The sequence below is a fragment of the Rhinatrema bivittatum genome, chromosome 5, assembly GCF_901001135.1.
Source record: "Rhinatrema bivittatum chromosome 5, aRhiBiv1.1, whole genome shotgun sequence".
Lineage (NCBI taxonomy): Eukaryota > Metazoa > Chordata > Amphibia > Gymnophiona > Rhinatrematidae > Rhinatrema > Rhinatrema bivittatum.
Window position 1 is genome coordinate 366,746,261 of NC_042619.1, and position 19,764 is coordinate 366,766,024.

A 19,764-nucleotide genomic window follows, 5' to 3' on the forward strand; every position below is an offset into this window, starting at 1 on the left:
AGACTCCATAAGGGCTCCGGTAACTACAAGGGAGAACGAAGATGTTTCACGCCTTTCAAGAAACAGGCCATATCTGGATATGCTGACAAGAGACCACCATTCATCTGACCCTTGAAACAGGCAAAAGCCACTACTTGCAACTTTAAGGAATTAAGGGCCAACCCTTTATTCAATCCATCCTGCAAAAATTCAAAAATGAGCGGGATCTTAACCAAACAAGGAAGAAACCCTCGATTTTCACACAAAGCCTCAAACACTCGCCAAACCCGCACATAGGCTAAGGAAATGGAAAACTTTCTCACTCGTAGCAAGGTGGCAATCACCGCAGAAGAATATTCATGCGTCAGCAAACGAGCCCTCTCAAGGGCTATACCGAAAAACAAAATCGATTTGGATCTTCTAGAAGAAAAGGCCCTGCAGAAACAGATCCCTGTGCACCAGAAACCGGAGGGGGAGTCTACCAGAAGCCTTCGCAGATCTGCATACCATGGTCTTCTGGACTAATCTGGTGCCTATAGAAGGGCCATCCCTCTGTGAATTTTGACCCTCCGAATCATTCTGCCCAACATGGGCCACGGGGGAAAAGCATACAGCAGCTTTTCCTCCAGCCATTCCTGCACAAGAGCATCAATGCCCAAGGATTTGGGGTCTCTCCCGCGACTAAAATCGAGGAACCTTTGCATTGCAAGAACTTGCCAGCAGATCCAGAAACGGAAGCGATCCACTATTAGCTGAAATGCCTCATCTGACAATACCCATTCACCTGGGTCTAAACTCTGCCTGCTGAGAAAGTCTGCTATTACATTGTCTTTTTCTGCAAAGTGCAAGGCTGAGATTTCCTGAAGATGCACTTTTGCCATTCCATAAGTTGGTCTATTTCCTTCAACACTTGCTGGTTCTTGGTTCCTCCCTGCCGACTGATGTAGGCCACTGTCATTGCATTGACCGACATTATCTGGAGTGCTTGACCCTGAAACCTGTCACCAAACTGCAAGCATGCCAACTGGACTGCCCGAGCTTCCAGCCGATTGATGTTCCAGAGAGACCATTCTGTACTCCAGTGCCCTTTCGCTGTCAGTTCCTGACAGTGAGCTCCCAATCACAAAGGCTCGCATCTGCCGTGAGTACTAGCCAGTTCAGTGATTTTAGGGAACCCCCCCTTCTTGGATGATTGCTTGTAACCACCACTGTAGTTGAGAGCAGACCTCCCATCAGCAGGTGGAGCCGAATCAAATAGTCCTGAGACTATGGGCTCCAACGAGACAGCAGAGAGTGCTGAAGAGGGACCACCTCCAGGGTCACCACCATCAATCCAAGCACCTGTAAATAGGACCACACTGTCAGGCATATTGTGTTCAACAACAGAAGTTGCACCAACAACTTCTGATTACGATCCTCCAGCAGGAAACCCTGCCCTGTTTCGTGTCGAACCGAACACCAAGATACTTTAGCGACTGAGATGTCCGAAGACTGCTCTTGGCCAGGTTCACCACCCAACTGAGCTCCTGCAATGGAGATCACCTTGCGTGACAGCAGTAGGCTCTCTTCCAGAGACTTGGCCCAAATCAGCCAGTCGTCCAAGTATGCTTGTATCAGAATGCCGCCACCACCACCATAACTTTGGAAAAAGTTCTGGGCATGGTGGCCAGACCAAAAGGCAGCACTCAAAACTGATAATGATGAACCAAAACCACGAATCACAGAAAACATTGGTGCTCTAGCCAGATGGGAATATACAAGTACACCTCAGGCAGATCCAAGGAGGTCAAACTCCCCCAAACTGCACAGCTATTATCACTGAGAAGGGTTCCATGAGAAAATTAGTCACCCGCAAATAACGGTTGACCCCTTTGAGATCTAGGATGGGTTGAAAAGAGTTCTCCTTCTTGGGCACAATAAAATAAATTGAATATCGGCCCCTGTTTTCTTGAGACATGGGCACTGGAACCACAGCCCTCAGACTGAGAAGCCTTGACAATGTACACTCCACTGCCTGTCTTTTCTGTGGGGAGTGGCAAGGAGACACCACAAATACGTCCCGAGGAACACTGCGAAACTCCAGCACGTATCCTTCCCTTATCACCTCCAAGACCCATTGCTCTATCGTGATTTCAACCCACCCCTGATAAGGGTGTGCCGACCCACCCATCTCCTGTTCCTGGGGGTGGGTCGGCACAGCTTCATTGGGAGGCTCGGGTGGGGGTTCCACTAACTGTGCCGGCACCCCATCTGGGCTGTCTGCGATGAAAGGACTGAGATCTACCGAAAGGTCGAGCCCTGTGAAAGACCGCGAAAACGCTCGGATCCCCTAGCACAATATCTCATGTTAAAGGAGCGTGGTGTCTGCTTCTCACCCTCCGTCAACCGAGAAACCAGGGACTTGCCCCACTTATTGGCCATTTACTCCAACTCATTCCCAAAAAAGAAGCAGCCTTTAAAGGCCAACTTTGGAAGGTTAGCCTCGGAGATTGACAAATTTCTCAGCCATAACTGATGCCTGGCCGCTATTACTGAAGCCACCCCTCTGGCTGAGGTGGGGACCAAATCGCAGCCCGCACCTGCCAAAAAGGTGGCTGCTGGCTCCATTTCTGCCCTGGAATTCACACTAGATTCATCGACCTCCTGAGAGAGAAGTAAACAGGAGTGAGCTACCAGGGAACAACAAGAAGCTATCTGCAAAGTCATTGCCACTGCTTCAAATGCTTGTTTAACGATGGCCTAAATCTTTCTACTGTGCACATCCTTAAAGGCCAATCTTCCCTCCAAGGGAGTAGAAGCCAGTAGAAGAGGACCAGAAGGTTCCTCTGCATACTGCTCCCAGCAACCCCCGGGAGAGGAGTCCAGAGGTCACCACAAGCAATCCAGGGATTGAATTCCATAGCCCCAGCTTCCAGAGGCCCTGCACCCTTTGCAATAGAAGAGGACCAGAAGCGTGCGCCATTAGGCGCACGAATCTCAAACCCTTCAATTATTTGAGTGTAGATCAATTTAATGGTGGTTAAAAAGGATTGGTAAGTATAGCTTTTGAAATCTTTGGGCATATAAAAGTTTGGAGAAAGGTGAAATAGTGGGATATTTTTTTTTTGAGCTTGTGTGTATCTGAGGTAATAAGCAAGCCAGTGATAGTTAATTCTAGTGTCTGTCTTTCCCACCCACTCAACCCTTGATTATCTAAATCACACTATTGTACCAGCCTTTATTGAAAGTTTAATCATCCCCTTGTAGGACACTAGCTGATTAATTGGTAAATTCACCTGTAAATATAAAGTACTCTAATTCCAACTCCCTTAGTATCCTAAACTTTATTAGGAACTCAATAAAATTAAGATGAAGGCAGCAGTCCAGCAGCAAGAGGGGGGCTTTCAAGTCTTTGTATTGAGTGTCACATGTAGGATTTTTTACCCGCTGGTGAGAGATTGTATGTGTGCACTCAGTGCAAAGAGCTCCTGGCTCTCAGGGAACGAGTCCGATCTCTGGAGGCTAGAATAGCAGACTTGGAGGAGCTGAGGCAGACAATGAGGTACATTGATGAGACCTTCAGGGACATAGTAGCCAAGTCCCAAAACCAGTCTGGCAGCCCCAGTGCTGCCTTGGATCAGAAAGGTCTCCTAGTAAGAGAACATCACCCTGATGTAGCAGGAAGTGATCCTGTAGCAAGGATCTGCTCTCCAGGTGATGTATTGCCCTCTCGCACTGAGGACACGTCTCCTAGGGCTACTGCCCAGGAGGGAAGGGTTAGGCCGATCATCATAGTTGGTGAGTCAATTATTAGAAATGTAGATAGAGTGGCTGGTGGACATGAGGACCACCTGGTAATTTGCCTGCCTGGTGCAAAGGTGGCACACCTCACGCGTCACCTAGATAGGATTATAGACAGTGCTGGGGAGGAGTCTGTTGTCGTGGTACATGTGGGCACCGACATAGGAAAATGTGGGCGAGAGGTTCTGGAAGCCAAATTTAGGATTTTAGGTAGAAAGCTGAAATACAGACCCTCCAGGGTGGCACTCTCTGAAATGCTTCCTGTTCCACGTGCAGGTTCCCAGAGGCAGGCAGAGCTCCAGAGTTTCAATGCATGGATGAGACGATGGTGCAGGGAAGAGGGATTCTGTTTTTTAAGGAACTGGGGAAAATTTTGGGGAAGGGGGGAGACTTTTCCGAAAGGATTGGCTCCACCTTAACCAGAGGGGAACCAAATTGCTGGCACTAACTTTTAAAAAGGAGATAGAGCAGCTTTTAAGCTAGAACAAGAAGGCAAGCAGACAGTCACTCAGTAGTGCATAGTTTGGAGAAATGTATCCTTGAAGGATACTAATGAAACAGGAGAGTTAGGGCATCCCAACAGAGAGGTTCCAATAAAAGCAAACGTAGTCTATGTGCCTATATGTAAAAAATCACAGGAGCTAAAGATTTCCAAATTATCCCAAACTGAAAAGCAGGTTGTTAATACAAACAAATCACACTTTGAAATGTCTGTATGCCAATGCCAGAAGTCTAAGAAGTAAGATGGGAGAGAGAGTGTATAGCAGTAAGTGATGAGATTGACATAATTGGCATCACAGAGACCCGGTGGAAGGAGGATAACCAATGGGACAGTGCCATATCAGGATACAAATTATATCGCAATGATAGTAAATCTACAGCTTTAACACTAAATTTTCAAAGGGAAACTTTGATAAAATGAGGAAAATAGTTAGAAAAAAACCGAAAGATGCAGCTGCAAAGGTTAAAAGTGTTCAACAGACATGGACATTGTTTAAAAATACAATCCTAGATGCACAGTCCAGATGTATTCCACGCATTAAGAAAGGTGGAAGGAAGGCAAACGATTATCGGTATGGTTAAAAGGTGAGGTGAAAGACTATTTTAGCCAAAAAACCATCCTTCAAAAATTAAAAGGATCCAATTGAAGAAAACAAGATAAAGCATAAGCATTGTCAAGTTAAGTGTAAAACATTCATAAAACAGGCGAAAAGAGAATTTGAAATGAGGTTGGCTGTAGAAGCAAAAACTCATAAAAATTTTTAAAATATATCCGAAGCAAGAAACCTGTGAGGGACTCAGTTGGACCATTAGATGATGGAGGCATTAAAGGGGCTCTAAGGGAAGATAAGGCCATTGCAGAAAGAATAAATGAATTCTTTGCTTCTGTGTTTACTGTTGAGGATGTTGGGGAGAAACCAGTTCCGGAGATGTTTTTCAAGGGTGATGAGTCAGACGAACTGAACCAAATCACTGTGAATCTGGAAGATGTAGTAGGCCAGATTGACAAACTAAAGAGTAGCAAATCACCTGGACTGGATGATACACATCCTAGGCTACTGAAGGAACTCAAAAATGTAACCTATCATTAAAATCATCCAATGTACCTGAAGACTGGAGAGTGGCCAATGTAACCCCAATATTTAAAAAGGGCTCCAGGGGCGATCCGGGAAACTATAGACCAGTGAGCCTGTCTTCAGTGCCAGGAACAATAGTGGAAACTATTCTATTTATCAAAATTGTAGAGCATATAGAAAGACATGGTTTAATGGAACACAGTCAACATGGATTTACCCAAGGGAAGTCTTGCCTAACAAATCTGCTCCATTTTTTGGAAGGGGTTAAACAACATGTGGATAAAGGTGAACCAGTAGATGTAGTGTATTTGGATTTTCAGAAGGCATTTGACAAAGTCTCTCATGAGAGGCTTCTAAGAAAACTAAAAGTCATGGGATAGGAAGCGATGTCTTTTCATGGATTACAAACTGGCTAAAAGACAGGAAACAGAGAATGGGATTAAATTGTCAATTTTCTCAGTGGAAAAGGGTAAACAATGGAGTTGCCTCAGGGATCTATACTTGGACCGGTGCTTTTCAATATATTTATAAATGATCTGGAAAGGAATACAATGCACGAGGTTATCAAATTTGCGGATGATACAAAATTATTCAGAGTAGTTAAATCACAAGCGGATTGTGATATATTACAGGAGGACCTTACAAGACTGGAAGATTGGGCATTGAAATGGCAGATGAAATTTAATGTGGACAAGTGAAAGGTGTTGCATATACGGAAAAACACAATATTAGGTTCCATATTAGAAGTTACCACCCAGGAAAAATATCTAGGCATCATAGTGGATAATACTTTGAAATAGTCGACTCAGTGTGCTGCAGCAGTCAAAAAAGCAAACAGAATGTTAGGAATTATTAGGAAGGGAATGGTTAATAAAACAGAAAATGTCATAATGCCTCTATCGCTCCATGGTGAAACCGCACCTTGAATACTGTGTACAATTCTGGTCGCCGCACCTCAAAAAAGATATAGTTGCAATGGAGAAGGTACAGAGAAGGGCAACCAAAATGATAAAGGGAATGGAACAGTTCCCCTATGAGGAAAGGCTGAAGATGTTAGGGCTGTTCAGCTTGGAGAAGAGACGGCTGAGGGGGGATATGATAGAGGTCTTTAAGATCATGAGAGGTCTTGAACGAGTAGATGTGAATCGGTTATTTACCCTTTCGGATAATAGAAGGACCAGAAGGCATTCCATGAAGTTAGTAAGTAGCACATTTAACACTAATCGGAGAAACTTCTTTTTCACTTAACGCACAATTAAGCTCTGGAATTTGCTGCCAGAGGATGTGGTTAGTGCAGTTAGTGTAGCTGGGTTCAAAAAAGGTTTGGATAAGTTCTTGGAGACGTCCATGAACTGCTATTAATCAAGTTTACTTAGGTAATAGCCACTGCTATTAATTGCATCAGTAGCATGGGATCTTCTTGGTGTTTGGGTACTTGCCAGGTTCTTGTGGCCTGGTTTGGCCTCTGTTAGAAACAGGATGCTGGGCTTGCTGGACCCTTGGTCTGACCCAGCATAGCAATTTCTCATGTTCTTATGTCCGCTTGGAGATGGCACACACAAGCGCGTCCACTTTCAGAAAAGGATCCAGGGGGTACAGGCCTTTCAAGACTCATCACCCTTTGAAATTAGCCTCCGGGGCACCCCACTCAAGATAATCAATTCTTGAATGGCCTTCATATCAGGGAAAAAACAAGAGGCTTTACACAAAGAAATCAAAATGGGATTTTTCTTTGGCTCAGATATGAATTCAGCCCCAGGGACTCCCAGTATCTTTAATGTCTGGGAAATCAGAGCTGGTAGTTCATCTCTATGAAAGAACCGCAACATAGTCCTATACAGAGCAGGCGTGTGGGAGGCAAGATTGGTCAAGGCCAAGCACGGCGCCTGAAGGATTGCAATCCTTGAAAAAAATTCCTCACAAGAAAAGGCAGAAGGATCCATGCCAAAACTAGGAGGCACCCCATCCCGTGTCCACTGAATTAACTTCCCCCACTGACGAACCAGTTAAGGTAGTTCCAAGGTCAGGCACCCCTTCTGACATCTTTACACAGGCTGGGAGAAACGGGCTTAGTAAAATCAGATGAAGGCAATTCTCCCTAAGCCTCCAAGCAGCACTGGCATAAGTTAGGAGGAGTGCCAGGCTGAGATGCACGAATATAATAAGCAGCACAGATGATAAGGCGCTTAGGTTTCTTAGCTATAGGCGACTGAAAGGTGTGCGTCCAGCTGAATTCACACTGTAAAAAATAGGCATCAAAAGTTCAAACATATAACCCTGCGCCACGATGAGCACCCAAAAACTGAGCACCCTCAATGCCACCTAGATTGTGAATACAGGAAAGCACATGCCTAAAATAGATGCTGCTACCAACTGGACACCCAAGCAGGCGTCCAACTAAGTGTCCAAAAACTGGATGAACAAATGGAACCCACAGCTGTACGCATTCACACAGACAGTACTGAAGAGTGCAGCCTAACACGCAGGAAAACGTACGAAAACGCTGCCATGGCCTACCATGCAGCGTACAGAGAAAAGTCTAAGAGGGGGTCTAGCCCAAAAAGGGCTGCTCACGTCCCTTAAACTCCTTTGGAGGCGAGAACAAACATCAGACTGGCGTGCCAAAGCACGGAGATTGGAGGAAGACGGACACCCTACAAAAAACCCTCCTCCACTGTTCTCTCTCTCTCTCTCTTTTTTTTTTTTTTTTTTTTTTACCTAAGCTCAGCCTGTCCCGGCTGAGTACAGAGTTGGTCGCTGGCTGCAGGGGGGGAGAAGGTATTTGCCATCACTGCCGCGCTCTGCTTCCTGCACCACAGCCTTTCAGCTATTTCAACAGCTAAGTCCACGCCGGCTGAAAAACCAACTACCAGACCAAGGCACGCATCTAAGGGACCACGGAAATCACCTCAGGACTTCTCAACTGGGGGAGGGACAATCTGGTATCACTGCAGGAGAGCAGGGCAAATTAAGTTTCTTCTTTTTCTCCTTCTAAAACTTGAAGCAATCCCCAGTAGGAAGATGCACATCCATCATCTGCTAAAGACTGAAAATACTATTGGGCTGTCATCACTGCAGGAGTATATATACTATGATGTCAGCTTTGCTCTGTCTCCATCTGCTGGTAGAGTTGCATAACCCACTGGTTCTGGATTCATCTGTCTGGATGCTAAGAAAAGTAAATTTCAAATAAAAATACAAAGAAACCTATATATCACTTCATAATACTATTTCAGTTTTTAATGTAAAGGACAACATAAAGGGCTTAACTTGTGGAACTGCCTGGAATTGTTCCACCACTTTTTTGGATTTAAGAGGCAGAGCAGCAGGGGTTCCAACCCCTCCCCTTCAGGCAGCCTGCAGGGAAGAGGGAGATAAGCTTGGAGCAGATAGAGCAAAGAGCAGCCATTCTGCTCCCTAATTCAGCCATCTCGCTCCTCTAGTTCTGCCCCTCTCCCATCCTACTGTGCAGAGAATAGGACGGGAGGTGGTTTTCCTGCAGCAGGTACTGCAGCCTACAGAACAGATACAAAAAGGGATTGAATTAGCACAAGTTTGAAACTTGTGAGCAGTAATGCCAATCAAGGCTTCAGCCCTGGCTACTATGCTACTGCTCACAAGTTTCAAACTTGTATTAAATTCAGTGCCTTTTTGTGCCTGTTACCCAAAGCTTAATATCTGAAAGAACAATGTAGAATGGTGTTCTACCATCTTTTTTTCAAGGACATGAGGAAGAGGAGCAGAGTTGATGATGTAAATCATTTCTGGTGGGTGACGAACAGCCAGAGTTTGAGCACCAGTGCAGACTGAGGATAGAGGATCATTGGGGTAAAAAGGAAGAAGAGTGTTTTCAAGAATGTGTTTAGAATAGTGTGTGTGTGTTTGGGATTGCTGACAACCTGTTCTGACCCCACCCCATCACACATGGCCTAGCCCCCATCCCCCCCCCCCCAAAAAAAAAACCAAAACCAAACAAAAAAACACAGAATTCCAGAGTTCAATTCTTTATCATCTACAAATTAAGCCCTAACGTACAACGAAACTCATGGATATCAACAAATAATTAAATTTCACCCTGTCTTATTTTATTTATTCATTTTTATATACCGACGTTCAAAATGTATATCACATCGGTTTACAATAACGCAATAAAACATTAAATATAAACAAGTAAAACTACACATTAAACAATCACATGGTTAAAATGGATCAACATCTTAAAAAAATACAAATATAAAATTGATGTAAACATATAAAATTCAAAATAAAATATTCTGCAATATGATTAAATGAGTTGAAAGCATTGCAATTGTAAATCAAGATGTATTGGCAGTTGTTACATGAAGGCTTGTTTAAAAAGCCAGGTTTTAAGACTCTTTTTAAATGTTTTGGTGTTGGGTTCTGTTCTGAGCTCTTGGGGGAGTGTGTTCCACAACTGTGGGCCTGCTATTGATAAGGCTCTTTGACTGAATTAAGGTGTGCTGACATAGGTGAGGGTACAGGCAAGGATCCATTGCTGGCTGATCTAGTGAACTATTGCAAATACAGATACTGCACAAAGCTGAAACAAGTCTTCACACTAAGGAAAAACAATCATACCACAAAAAAAAAAAAGTTTTCCATGACATAAGAAGATGGCTTATAATTGCAGCAAAATAAAATGCTGCAGTTTGGCTACATTGAGACAAGTTGTGTCCTCAGGTTAAAGATAACATGTGATCTTTATTTAAAATGTATTAATCGTTTAAACACAAGGCAGTAAGCAATGTACAATAAGGGACAAGCATAAAAATTGAAAAACAAGACATGTCAAAACAAAACATCAAAATATATCTCTACTGACATTGCCATTACAAAAATCTAAAAAAGGCAGCAAATCTGCTGGATGAAGTAAAAAATAGTCCTGTTTAAAGAGAAATATTTTTAACATTATTTCAAAGGTCTTAACACAAAATGCAAGGCCTGCATTCAGGTTTCATGATTTATGTGCCCTCCTGCTTGCAGTTTTATAGCAAACATCACAAATAAGGCTATTAGAATGCTTCCAAAAAGTATTTTATTAATATTTGGGGTACTTTTCCTAAGTCAATTATATGCAGCCCCTAAGAATGCAACTTTTTTTTGTTGCAATAATGACCTAGCTACTTATGATGTCCTGGAAATTATTTTTTTCCCCAGAGTGAAGAATTGTGTTTCAGCTTTATGTAACATCTGTATTCACAACAGCTGCCTGTAAGATGCTGTGCTAAGGTTTATTTAGTTTAAATGTTGATGTCCAAGGTTTCAATGTAGTAACGCCCAATTTGTCAAACCGTGGCTGATAGTCAGATGTTACAATTCTTTAATGAAAAAGGACAGAATGTTGCCTCTGGAAGTCAAACAATCACATGCCAAGGTTTTAAATACACAAACACTGTATACTTAAGACCATTTTTTTAATCAAATACAAAGATGGCCCTACCTTTAAAGTCATCCCTTGGGCCATGCTTGTCTTTCTTGTTCATTTTCCTGTCAGTGCATGAGTTATGGGCACTTTTGGAGTTGTTTTCCAGATAGGCTGAGCTTGTTCCTTTCTTGGAGGGATGAGGATCACAGAGTTTTGCATTAATCTTATACAGCTCGAGGGCCTTAATGGCCGCTGCATTGTTATCCATACGAAGAAAAGTTGGACAGGAAGCACAAAACTCATTCGTGCACGCCTCATTTCCACAACCTTCTGTTAACTGGTGGTAGTAGCGTTCTATTAGATGCTTTGCAGCTGCTCGCTTCCTGTACCAAATATTAAAACATTAAGCATAAGTATTAGTACAGATTTCACTTATAAAAACAATTATTATTAGTAAAGCAGGTATTAGTCAAGCAACAAAATGATCGCACTGAGGACTACCAATTAGATGTACAACACAAAAACTATATTTTCAAAATGACTGCACTCTGTTAGGCATAAAGTAAGCTGCAGTCTCTAAATTAACTGTAAGTAAGCTAAACATAGTGCATGTGTATCTGGAATTGTAAATCCCTGCAAGTTTAATTTTAAAAGGTGAATATAAACAGAATATGCCAACTGATTAGGACAAGGCCATCTGTTCCATCCATTTTCCTTCATATTGCAGTAGCACAGATCACACCTTGTCACCAGTTTTAACCTCACTACCTTATAACTAAGAATACTTTATTCTTGTTCCATGTTTTCTTTAATTAAGAATTGTTCTGTTTTTAATAGTTCCATTTGAGGACTGCTATATACACCACCCTTTCTGGGCAAAGATAAGTGCTTACCTGGAATAACTGCTCTGAGGACAGCAGTACAATGAGCCAGCACTGTTGGATTACATTACATGACCTGTGCTGTGTGTGAAATTAGAGGACACTTCTAAAACTTTTTCAGACATCTTTGGTACACATGCAGGTGGATTCCCACATGAGACAGGCAGCTCAGTGCTCAATTTCTCAAACCCACTTTCAAAAGATTTGTGTACAGAATAAACCAAATGACATGGATATAGACAGCAAAGGACTGTGCTATATCTTTTTCTATACTTCAAGAAAGGACTGTTTCTTCTGCAGAAAGCTGTCTTCATCAACTAGTCTCCATCCTAATCCTTCTCCAAAGATAAGGACAACTGTACACCTGAAATGACTGGTCTTATCTTATACACTCCTGAGTATGTTCTCATCTGACTCTAAAATGAAAGTTTGACATTGTGGTAAACAAAAAAAAAAAAAGGGTATCAAGAGCTAATCAAACAGCTAGAATTATAATACTTGCATATGCCTGCATTAGACTTTAAAAGCTTAAGTAATGAAGTTTGAAGACCATGCTCCCTGCCATTCACTGCCCTACCCACTGATGGATGCCTGAAGAAATTGCTGCTGGATAAAATTGCAAGCCTGTTCAAAGCTGCTTCAGTCAAATCTTGAGAGAGACAAAGACTTCAAGATGCAGACTATACTAGACATTTTGTATTTAAGAGGTTTGAGAGGTTTATCCTAATTCTGAAGATAGACAGAAGATGAAATGAGAAATCTGTGCAAGATTTTTGGTTAACAAGATTAGTCAGTGATTTTTGAAGCTTATGAAAAAATACAGTGGCTTGCAAAATATTCGACCCTCTAAAAGGTCAGCAGAGGTGTGGATTACAAATGACACAGATTGTTCCAGTGTTTATTGCAAATCAGTATTTTCTTAAAGTTAATTTTCAAAGTCACCATTCATTATTTCTCTGCATTTTTGTAAAATACAATTAAAAACTGAAAAATACTACTTTCATAAGTATTCAACTCCTGTGCTATGGAAGCTCCAAGTTTACATAGATGAAAGATATGGCCCTAACAACTGGCTTACAATTGGCCTCTACCTATGAATCATTAAAAAAAAAAGGGTCAGCTTTTCTGGATAAAAAGATCCCCTAATTCCAGTACCATTGGTCAGACTGTGAACCTGAAGGAAAGCTGTGAAAATAAAGACCAAAGAGCTTTCTAAGGATATCTCCGCAGCCTTCGACACGGTACATCAAACCCTACTAATCGAGCGACTAAGAGAAATAGGTATAACTGACACTGCTCTCTCCTGCTTCAAATCATACCTCTCCAACAGGCAATACCAAGTAAAAAGTGGACCCTGCCAATCGAAACCTGTCAAGCTGCTACAAGGTGTCCCCCAAGGCTCCGTCCTCTCCTCCACCATGTTCAACATATACCTCTTACCCCTCTGCCAACTGCTATCAAGACTCGGCCTCCCACATTTCATATATGCTGACGATGTTCAGATCCTGATTCCTGTAACCGATACCATACCCATGGCCCTAAAAACTTGGGAAACCGCTGTTGCAGCCATCAGCTCCCTGCTCGCCCTCAATTATTTAGCCCTCAATGCCTCCAAAATGGAGCTCCTCCTTATCTCACCCCCCCCCCCCCCCACAGCAACCACTATTCCACCCTCCACACACCTCTCCCCCCCTCCACATTCACCCGTGTGAAGCCTTGGTGTCGTCCTTGATAACCACCATAATTTGAAGAAATTCATTAATTCAACATTGAAAGAGGGTTTCTTCAAGCTCCACACACTCCGCTCCCATAACAGACCCACCAGGGCTCAACACCTTGCCACTATGCATACTCCCTCTTCAAAGCTGTCCAAACTTAAATCCACCAGGGTACGTGCCCTCTCCCTAGCTGGACCCGCCCTCTGGAACAGAATGCCCCCAAACCTTCGCCTAGAATCTTGTCAAAAAAGATTCAAACAGAACCTCAAGCGCTGCTGAGCAACTGTCGGCTTTCCCCTTTGTTCTAGTTTAAAAGCTGCTCTGGTGGGAGCTCCAGAGGGAGTGAGATCCAAGATGGCCGTCTGGTCCGGACGTGGGTAACCAGGGCTCTGAGAATTATTGTGCTTTTGTGAAGTAAAATGCCCCATACCGGAAGAAAACGAAGAGCAAAAGAAAGAGAAATGTTGGCAGAATCTATTGAGGGTCGAATTGTGGGCCCTATGGATTCCCACGTTGTACGGGAGCAAAAACCGGGAGAAAGCTCGCAGAGAGGAGAGCGGGTGGAAGAAGAAACCGCTCCCTCACATGAGCTCCAGATGACCTTATCCCCGGTAATGCGGACTCCCCCAGGAAACCCTGCAGCCCTGCGAGGGGCGAACATGAGCGATCTCAACCGCGTTAGCGAAACCACCGGAGACTCGTAGCTGCACAACGAAGGCGGTGGGGAGGAACTACAGAGGCTACAGTTTTCGGAAGAGAGCGCCCTGGGAGACGCTGAGGGCTGTACGACACAGCCTCCAACGGAAAGGAAAGTAGCTTTTACTCTACTTAAAAAGAAGGAGTTAACTAAACCAGATACTTTCTCCTTGGAGAAAATCTGGGAAGCAATACAAATTGTAAATGATAACCTTTTCAGTCAGATAAATCCTTTGGCTTTAGTGTTAAATACAACAATGGAGAGAATGGGAAGATAAGAGAAAGATATGAATATACAAATGGAAAAATCTGAAAAATTTGAGATAGAATTCAAAGAGATGAAAAATCTTCAATGCAATATTATAAAAGAAAATTCTGTATTAATGAATCGCTTAGAAAATATGGAAAATCAAATAAAGGGGAGAAATTTACGATTAATAAATTTTCCCAGAGACCCAATGGTGACCCCACGTGATATGTGGAGGAAATATTTGCTGCAGGCATTGAAGATTTCAGAGTAAATGATTCCTCCTACTGCTAAGATGTATTACATACCACCAAAAAGTGGAGAAGGAAGGAGAAAAGGAATTTCAAATTTTAACTCCTATGACATCAAACAAAATGGAAACACCAGTTCTAGATGTAACAAATTTATTGGAAACAACTCAGAGTGAACAAGTAAAGCCAGCTACTCTTATAGTGACGTTTCTACTTGAATCGGATAGAGATTGGATTTTGAGATCATATTTTCGACATAGGACTGAGACTTTTCTTGGTTTGAATGTTGGTATATTCCCCGATCTAGCGAGAAGTACTCAGTTCCGGAGAAAATTATTTCTGAGACTGAGATCACAAGTACAAAAAATGGGAGCTATGTACATTCTTAAATATCCGTGTAAATGTTGTGTAAAATATAAAAATGTCTCGTATATATTTTTTCAACCAGAGCAGCTGGAGAATTTCCTAAAAACGTATTCGTTAGAAATAACAACTTCCTCTCCTGTAATGGAAGGCTAAGTACTATTATCCCTCAGTTGGATCCGCAATAAGGAACTCTCCTGTATAGGATTTCCGCAATTTCTGTATTGTAAAATGATCATTCATGAGGTTGAGTAAAGGATCTCCCCCTGATACGAGGACTTTAAAGCAGAATGTTTAGGGAAAAGACGATAATGTGTTTAGTTGTAATAATGTTTATTGTTTAAAACTATCTACACAAGAATGTTTTATCTTGATGTATTTTGGATAACTGCAAAATTAAAAATTAAAAAAAAAAAAAGCTGCTCCTCTCCTTTTTAAAGGTTAGCGCCAGCAGTCTGGTTCCACCCTGGTTAAGATGAAGCCCATTCCTTCAGAAAAAGATTCCCCCTTCCCTAACAAAACTGAATCCCTATTCCTTGCACCATCGTCTCATCAACGCATTGAGCTCTGCCTGCCTCTGGGGACCTGCGTGTGGAACAGTGAAGCATTTCAGAGAATGCTACCCTGGAGGCTCTGGATTTAAGCTTTCTACCTAAGAGCCTAAATTTGGCTTCCAGAACCTCTCTCCCACATTTTCCTATGTTGTTGGTGCCCACATGTACCTCGACTGCTGGCTCCTCCCCAGCACTGTATAAAATCTTATCTAGGTGACACGTGAGGTCCGCCACCTTCACACCAGGTAGGCATGTTACCAGGCGTTCCTCATGCCCACCTCTCACCCGGCTGTCTACATTCCTAATAATCGAATCACCAACTATGACAGCTGACCTAAGCCTTCCCTCCTGGGCAGTAGCCCTTGGAGACACATCCTCGGTGCAAAAGGACAATGCACCACCTGGAGAGCAGGTCCTTGCTACAGGATTCTTTCCTGCTGCACCAGGTTGAAACTCTGATCATGAGACCTTCTTCTTCCAAGGCAGCACCAGGGCTGCCAGTCTGAAGTTGGGACTTGGCTACTATGTCCCTGAAGGTCTCATCTATATAAAACTGTCTGCCTTAGCTCTTCCTGGTCTGCCACTCTAGCCTCCAAAGATCAAACTCGTTCTCTGAGAGACAGGAGCTCTTTGCATCGCATGCACATGTACAATTTCTCACCGGTAGGTAAAAAAAATCATACATGTGACAGTCGATGCAAAAGACTGGGAGGCCCCCCTCTTGCTGCTGGACTGCTGCCTACATCTTCAAATTTGTTCAGTTCCTAGTTAAGTTTTAGATTGCTATGGGAGTAGGAATGTGTCTAATTAGCGTCCTTTAAATGTATTAGTGAATTCACTGTATGTCTGGTAGTGGCCTACAGGGGAATGATCAAACTCTCAATAAGGTGTGGGGAATTCATGAAATGAAGTTAAAAGGCTGGTTATTATTTTAGTGTAAAAGCTAGGGGTGGATGGGTGAGGGGTGGGAGAGTTGGGAAATACAAAGTCTAACTTCTGTTTTTTTTCACTGCCTTACTGACTATTAAAAGCACACACACACTAAATATTATTCCCCAATAGTTAACTTCGCTCCAATACTTTAAAAAAAGAAAATTTCCCAACCAAAACTTACTGATTCATGCTACAATTCATAGTGAAATTAAAGGTTTTTCACTAAAATCATGTTAAAATCTACAAGTCTGTGGAGGAGGCACAAGCTCTTTTTTTTTTTTTTAAACAGACCATGGCAGCTGTTTCAACGAAGGGTCAGAAGGTGTGGAAGACCAGAAACATGATCGTTATGGAACAGCTGCCACTGTGACCTAGCTGCAGGTGAATTAGATGAAACAAAGTGGTTTTTGGCTTAACATCTACATGTTTTGATTGGTCCTCACTCGGTTGGCGGGCCATGTTGAGCTTAAAATGCATTTGATGGAGCAATGGGCTGATATCAGTGGGTCAGCTTGACAACTTTTTGATGGAATCTCTACAGCTGCACAATTCAACATCGAACACATTAAGAAAGGTGGAAGTAATAACAAACCGATTACCGTCGTGGTTAAAAGGTGCGTGAAAAAGGCTATTTTAGCCAAAAAAAAAATCCTTCAAAAATTAGAAGGATCCATCTGAAGAAAATAGGAAAAAGCATAAGTATTGTCAAGTTAAGTGTAAAACATTGATAAAGTAGGCTAAGAGAATTTGAAATGAATTTATCGTAGTGGCAAAAACTCATAATAAAAACTCATCCAAAGAAAGAAACCTGTGAGGGAAGTGGCTGGACCATTAGATGACCAACGGGTTAAAGGGGTTCTTAGGGAAGATAAGGCCATTGCAAAAAGACTAAATGAATTCTTTGGTTCCAGAGATGGTTTTTAAAGGAGATGAGTCAGATGAACTGAACCAAATCACTGTGAACCTGGAAGATGTAGTAGACCAGATTGACAAACTAAAGAGTACCAAATCACCTGGACCAGATGGTATGAATCCCAGGGGTCTGAAGGAACTCAAAAATGAAATTTCAGATAGATTACAAATTTTAACTAATAGATCATTAAAATCAGCCATTGTACCTGAAAACTGGTGGGTTGCCAATGTAACCCCAATATTTAAAAAGGGATCCAGGGGCGATCCGGGAAACTATGGACCAGTGAGCTTCAGTGCTGGGAATAATAGTGGAAACTATTCTAAAGATCAAAAATCACAGAGCATATAGAAAGGCATGGTTTAATGGAACAGAGTCAACATGGATTTATCCAAGGGAAGTCTTGCCTCACAAATCTGCTTCATTTTTTTTGAAAGGATTAATAAACATGTGGATAAAGGTGAACCGGTACATACAGTGTATTTGGATTTTCAGAAGGCGTTTGATAAAGTCCCTCATGAGAGGTTTTAAAAAAACTAAAAAAAGTCATGGGATAGGAGATGATGTCCTTTCATAGATTACAACTGTTTAACAGACAGGAACAGAGTAGGATTAAATGGTCAATTTTCTCAGTGGAAAAGGAGTAAACAGTGGAGTGCCTCAGGGATCTATATGTGGACCAGTGCTCTTCAATATATTTATAAATGATCTGGAAAGGAATAAGACGAGTAAGATAATCAAATTTACAGATGATACAAAATTATTCAGAGTAGTTAAATCAAAGTGGACTATGATAAATTGCAGGAGGACCTTGCAAGACTGGAAGATTGGTCACCCAAATGGCAGATGAAATTTAATGTAGACAAGTGCAAGGTGTTGCATATATGGAAAAATAATCCATGCTGTAGTTACACGATATTAGGTTCCATATTAGGAGTTACCACCCAGAAAAAAGATCTGGACATCATAGTGGATAACACATTGAAATAGTCGGCTCAGTGTGCTGCAGCAGTCAAAAAAGCAAACAAACAATGCTGGGAATTATTAGAAAGGGAATGGTGAATAAAACGGAAAATATAATGCCTCTGTATCGCGCCATGGTGAGACCACACCTTGAGTACCGTATACAATTCTAGTCACAGCATCTCAAAAAAAGATATAGTTGCACTGGAGAAGGTACAGAGAAGGGCAACCAAAATGATAAAGGGGATGGAACAGCTCCCCTATGAGGAAAGGCTAAAGAGGTTAGGGCTTTTCAGCTTGGAGAAGAGACAGCTGAGGGGGGATATAACAGAGGTCTTTAAAATCATGAGATGTCTAGAACGGGTAGGTGTGAATCGGTTATTTACTCTTTCAGATAATAGAAGTCTAGGGGGCACTCCATGAAATTAGCAAGTAGCACATTTAAAACTAATTGGCAAAGATTTTTTTTTCACTCAATGCACAATTAAGCACTAGAATTTGTTGCCAGAGGATGTGATTAATTCAGTTAGTGAGGCTGGTTTAAAAAAGGTTTGGATAAGTTCTTGGAAGTGAAGTTTATTAACTGCTATTAATCAAGTTGACTTAGGAAATAGCCACTGCTATTACTGGCACCAGTTGCATGGGATCTACTTAAAGTTTGGTTACTTGCCAGGTACTTGTAGCCTGGATTTGCCACTATTAGAAACAGGTTCCTGGGCTTGATGGACTCTTGCTCTGACCCAGTATGGCAATTTTTTATGTTCTTATGAAGATGCAAACTGTGTTGCTGACCGGCTATTTGAGGCTTTTGAGAGTTAGTATATTGGGAACCCTGGCTCTGATTTCTATAAGTTATGAACTTTAATGGACACATTTCAAGTAGTTTAAAGTTTTTTGTTTTTGTTATATGTATGAGAACTGGCAAAATGATGAGCTGGGTGGGAGGTAGGGACTCTCTACACAGATCGCGGATCTCTACCTCTACATAAAGCAGATAAGAGTGTTTGGGGTTATGAAAAGGGAAAGGGGTAGGGGTAGGAATAGGTTACTAGGCAGGGGAAGAGTAGGGTTGGGATGGGATGTGGTGGTGAGGGATATATGTATAGGGAGATTATTGGTAGTGATGTTTTTTTCTCTATTAGTAATCTAACAATGTCCTATGTTAATATGAATAGTAGCAGGGGCTCGGGCCTAAGCTGGGAGGCCCAAGCCTTGGGGAAAGAAAAAAAAAAAAAAAAAAAAAAGAGTATAATTTGTAATGGTGTGGCTTTTCCTTCTACCTGAACGATATGTAAAAAGTTTAGGTAATTTATATGGAATATATCTAGAATGGGCTCAGTCTTTAAAAGTTTTAAAATCCTGCAGGCACTGCAATGATTTAAATCGCAGACTGTGTTTTTACAAGAAATGCATTTAAATAAAGAACATCAGAAGCTAAGTTAAGACAGCAATGAGTGGGTTAAGTGTTTTCAGCCCAATCAGTAATCAAGAAAGCAGGAGTCTCAATTTTAGTAAAAAAAAAAAAA

General features: G+C 42.0%; 1 protein-coding gene across 2 annotated transcripts in view; it reads right to left on the reverse strand.

Moving 5' to 3' along the window:
* UBE3A (ubiquitin protein ligase E3A) overlaps window positions 1-19,764 on the reverse strand; it is a 266,472-nt gene that overhangs the window by 140,098 nt on the left and 106,610 nt on the right. For both annotated transcript variants that reach the window (XM_029604748.1, XM_029604747.1), the window contains one exon: window positions 10,798-11,105. In XM_029604748.1, the coding sequence (XP_029460608.1) occupies window positions 10,798-11,105 (308 nt within the window). The remainder of the gene's footprint in view (window positions 1-10,797; window positions 11,106-19,764) is intronic.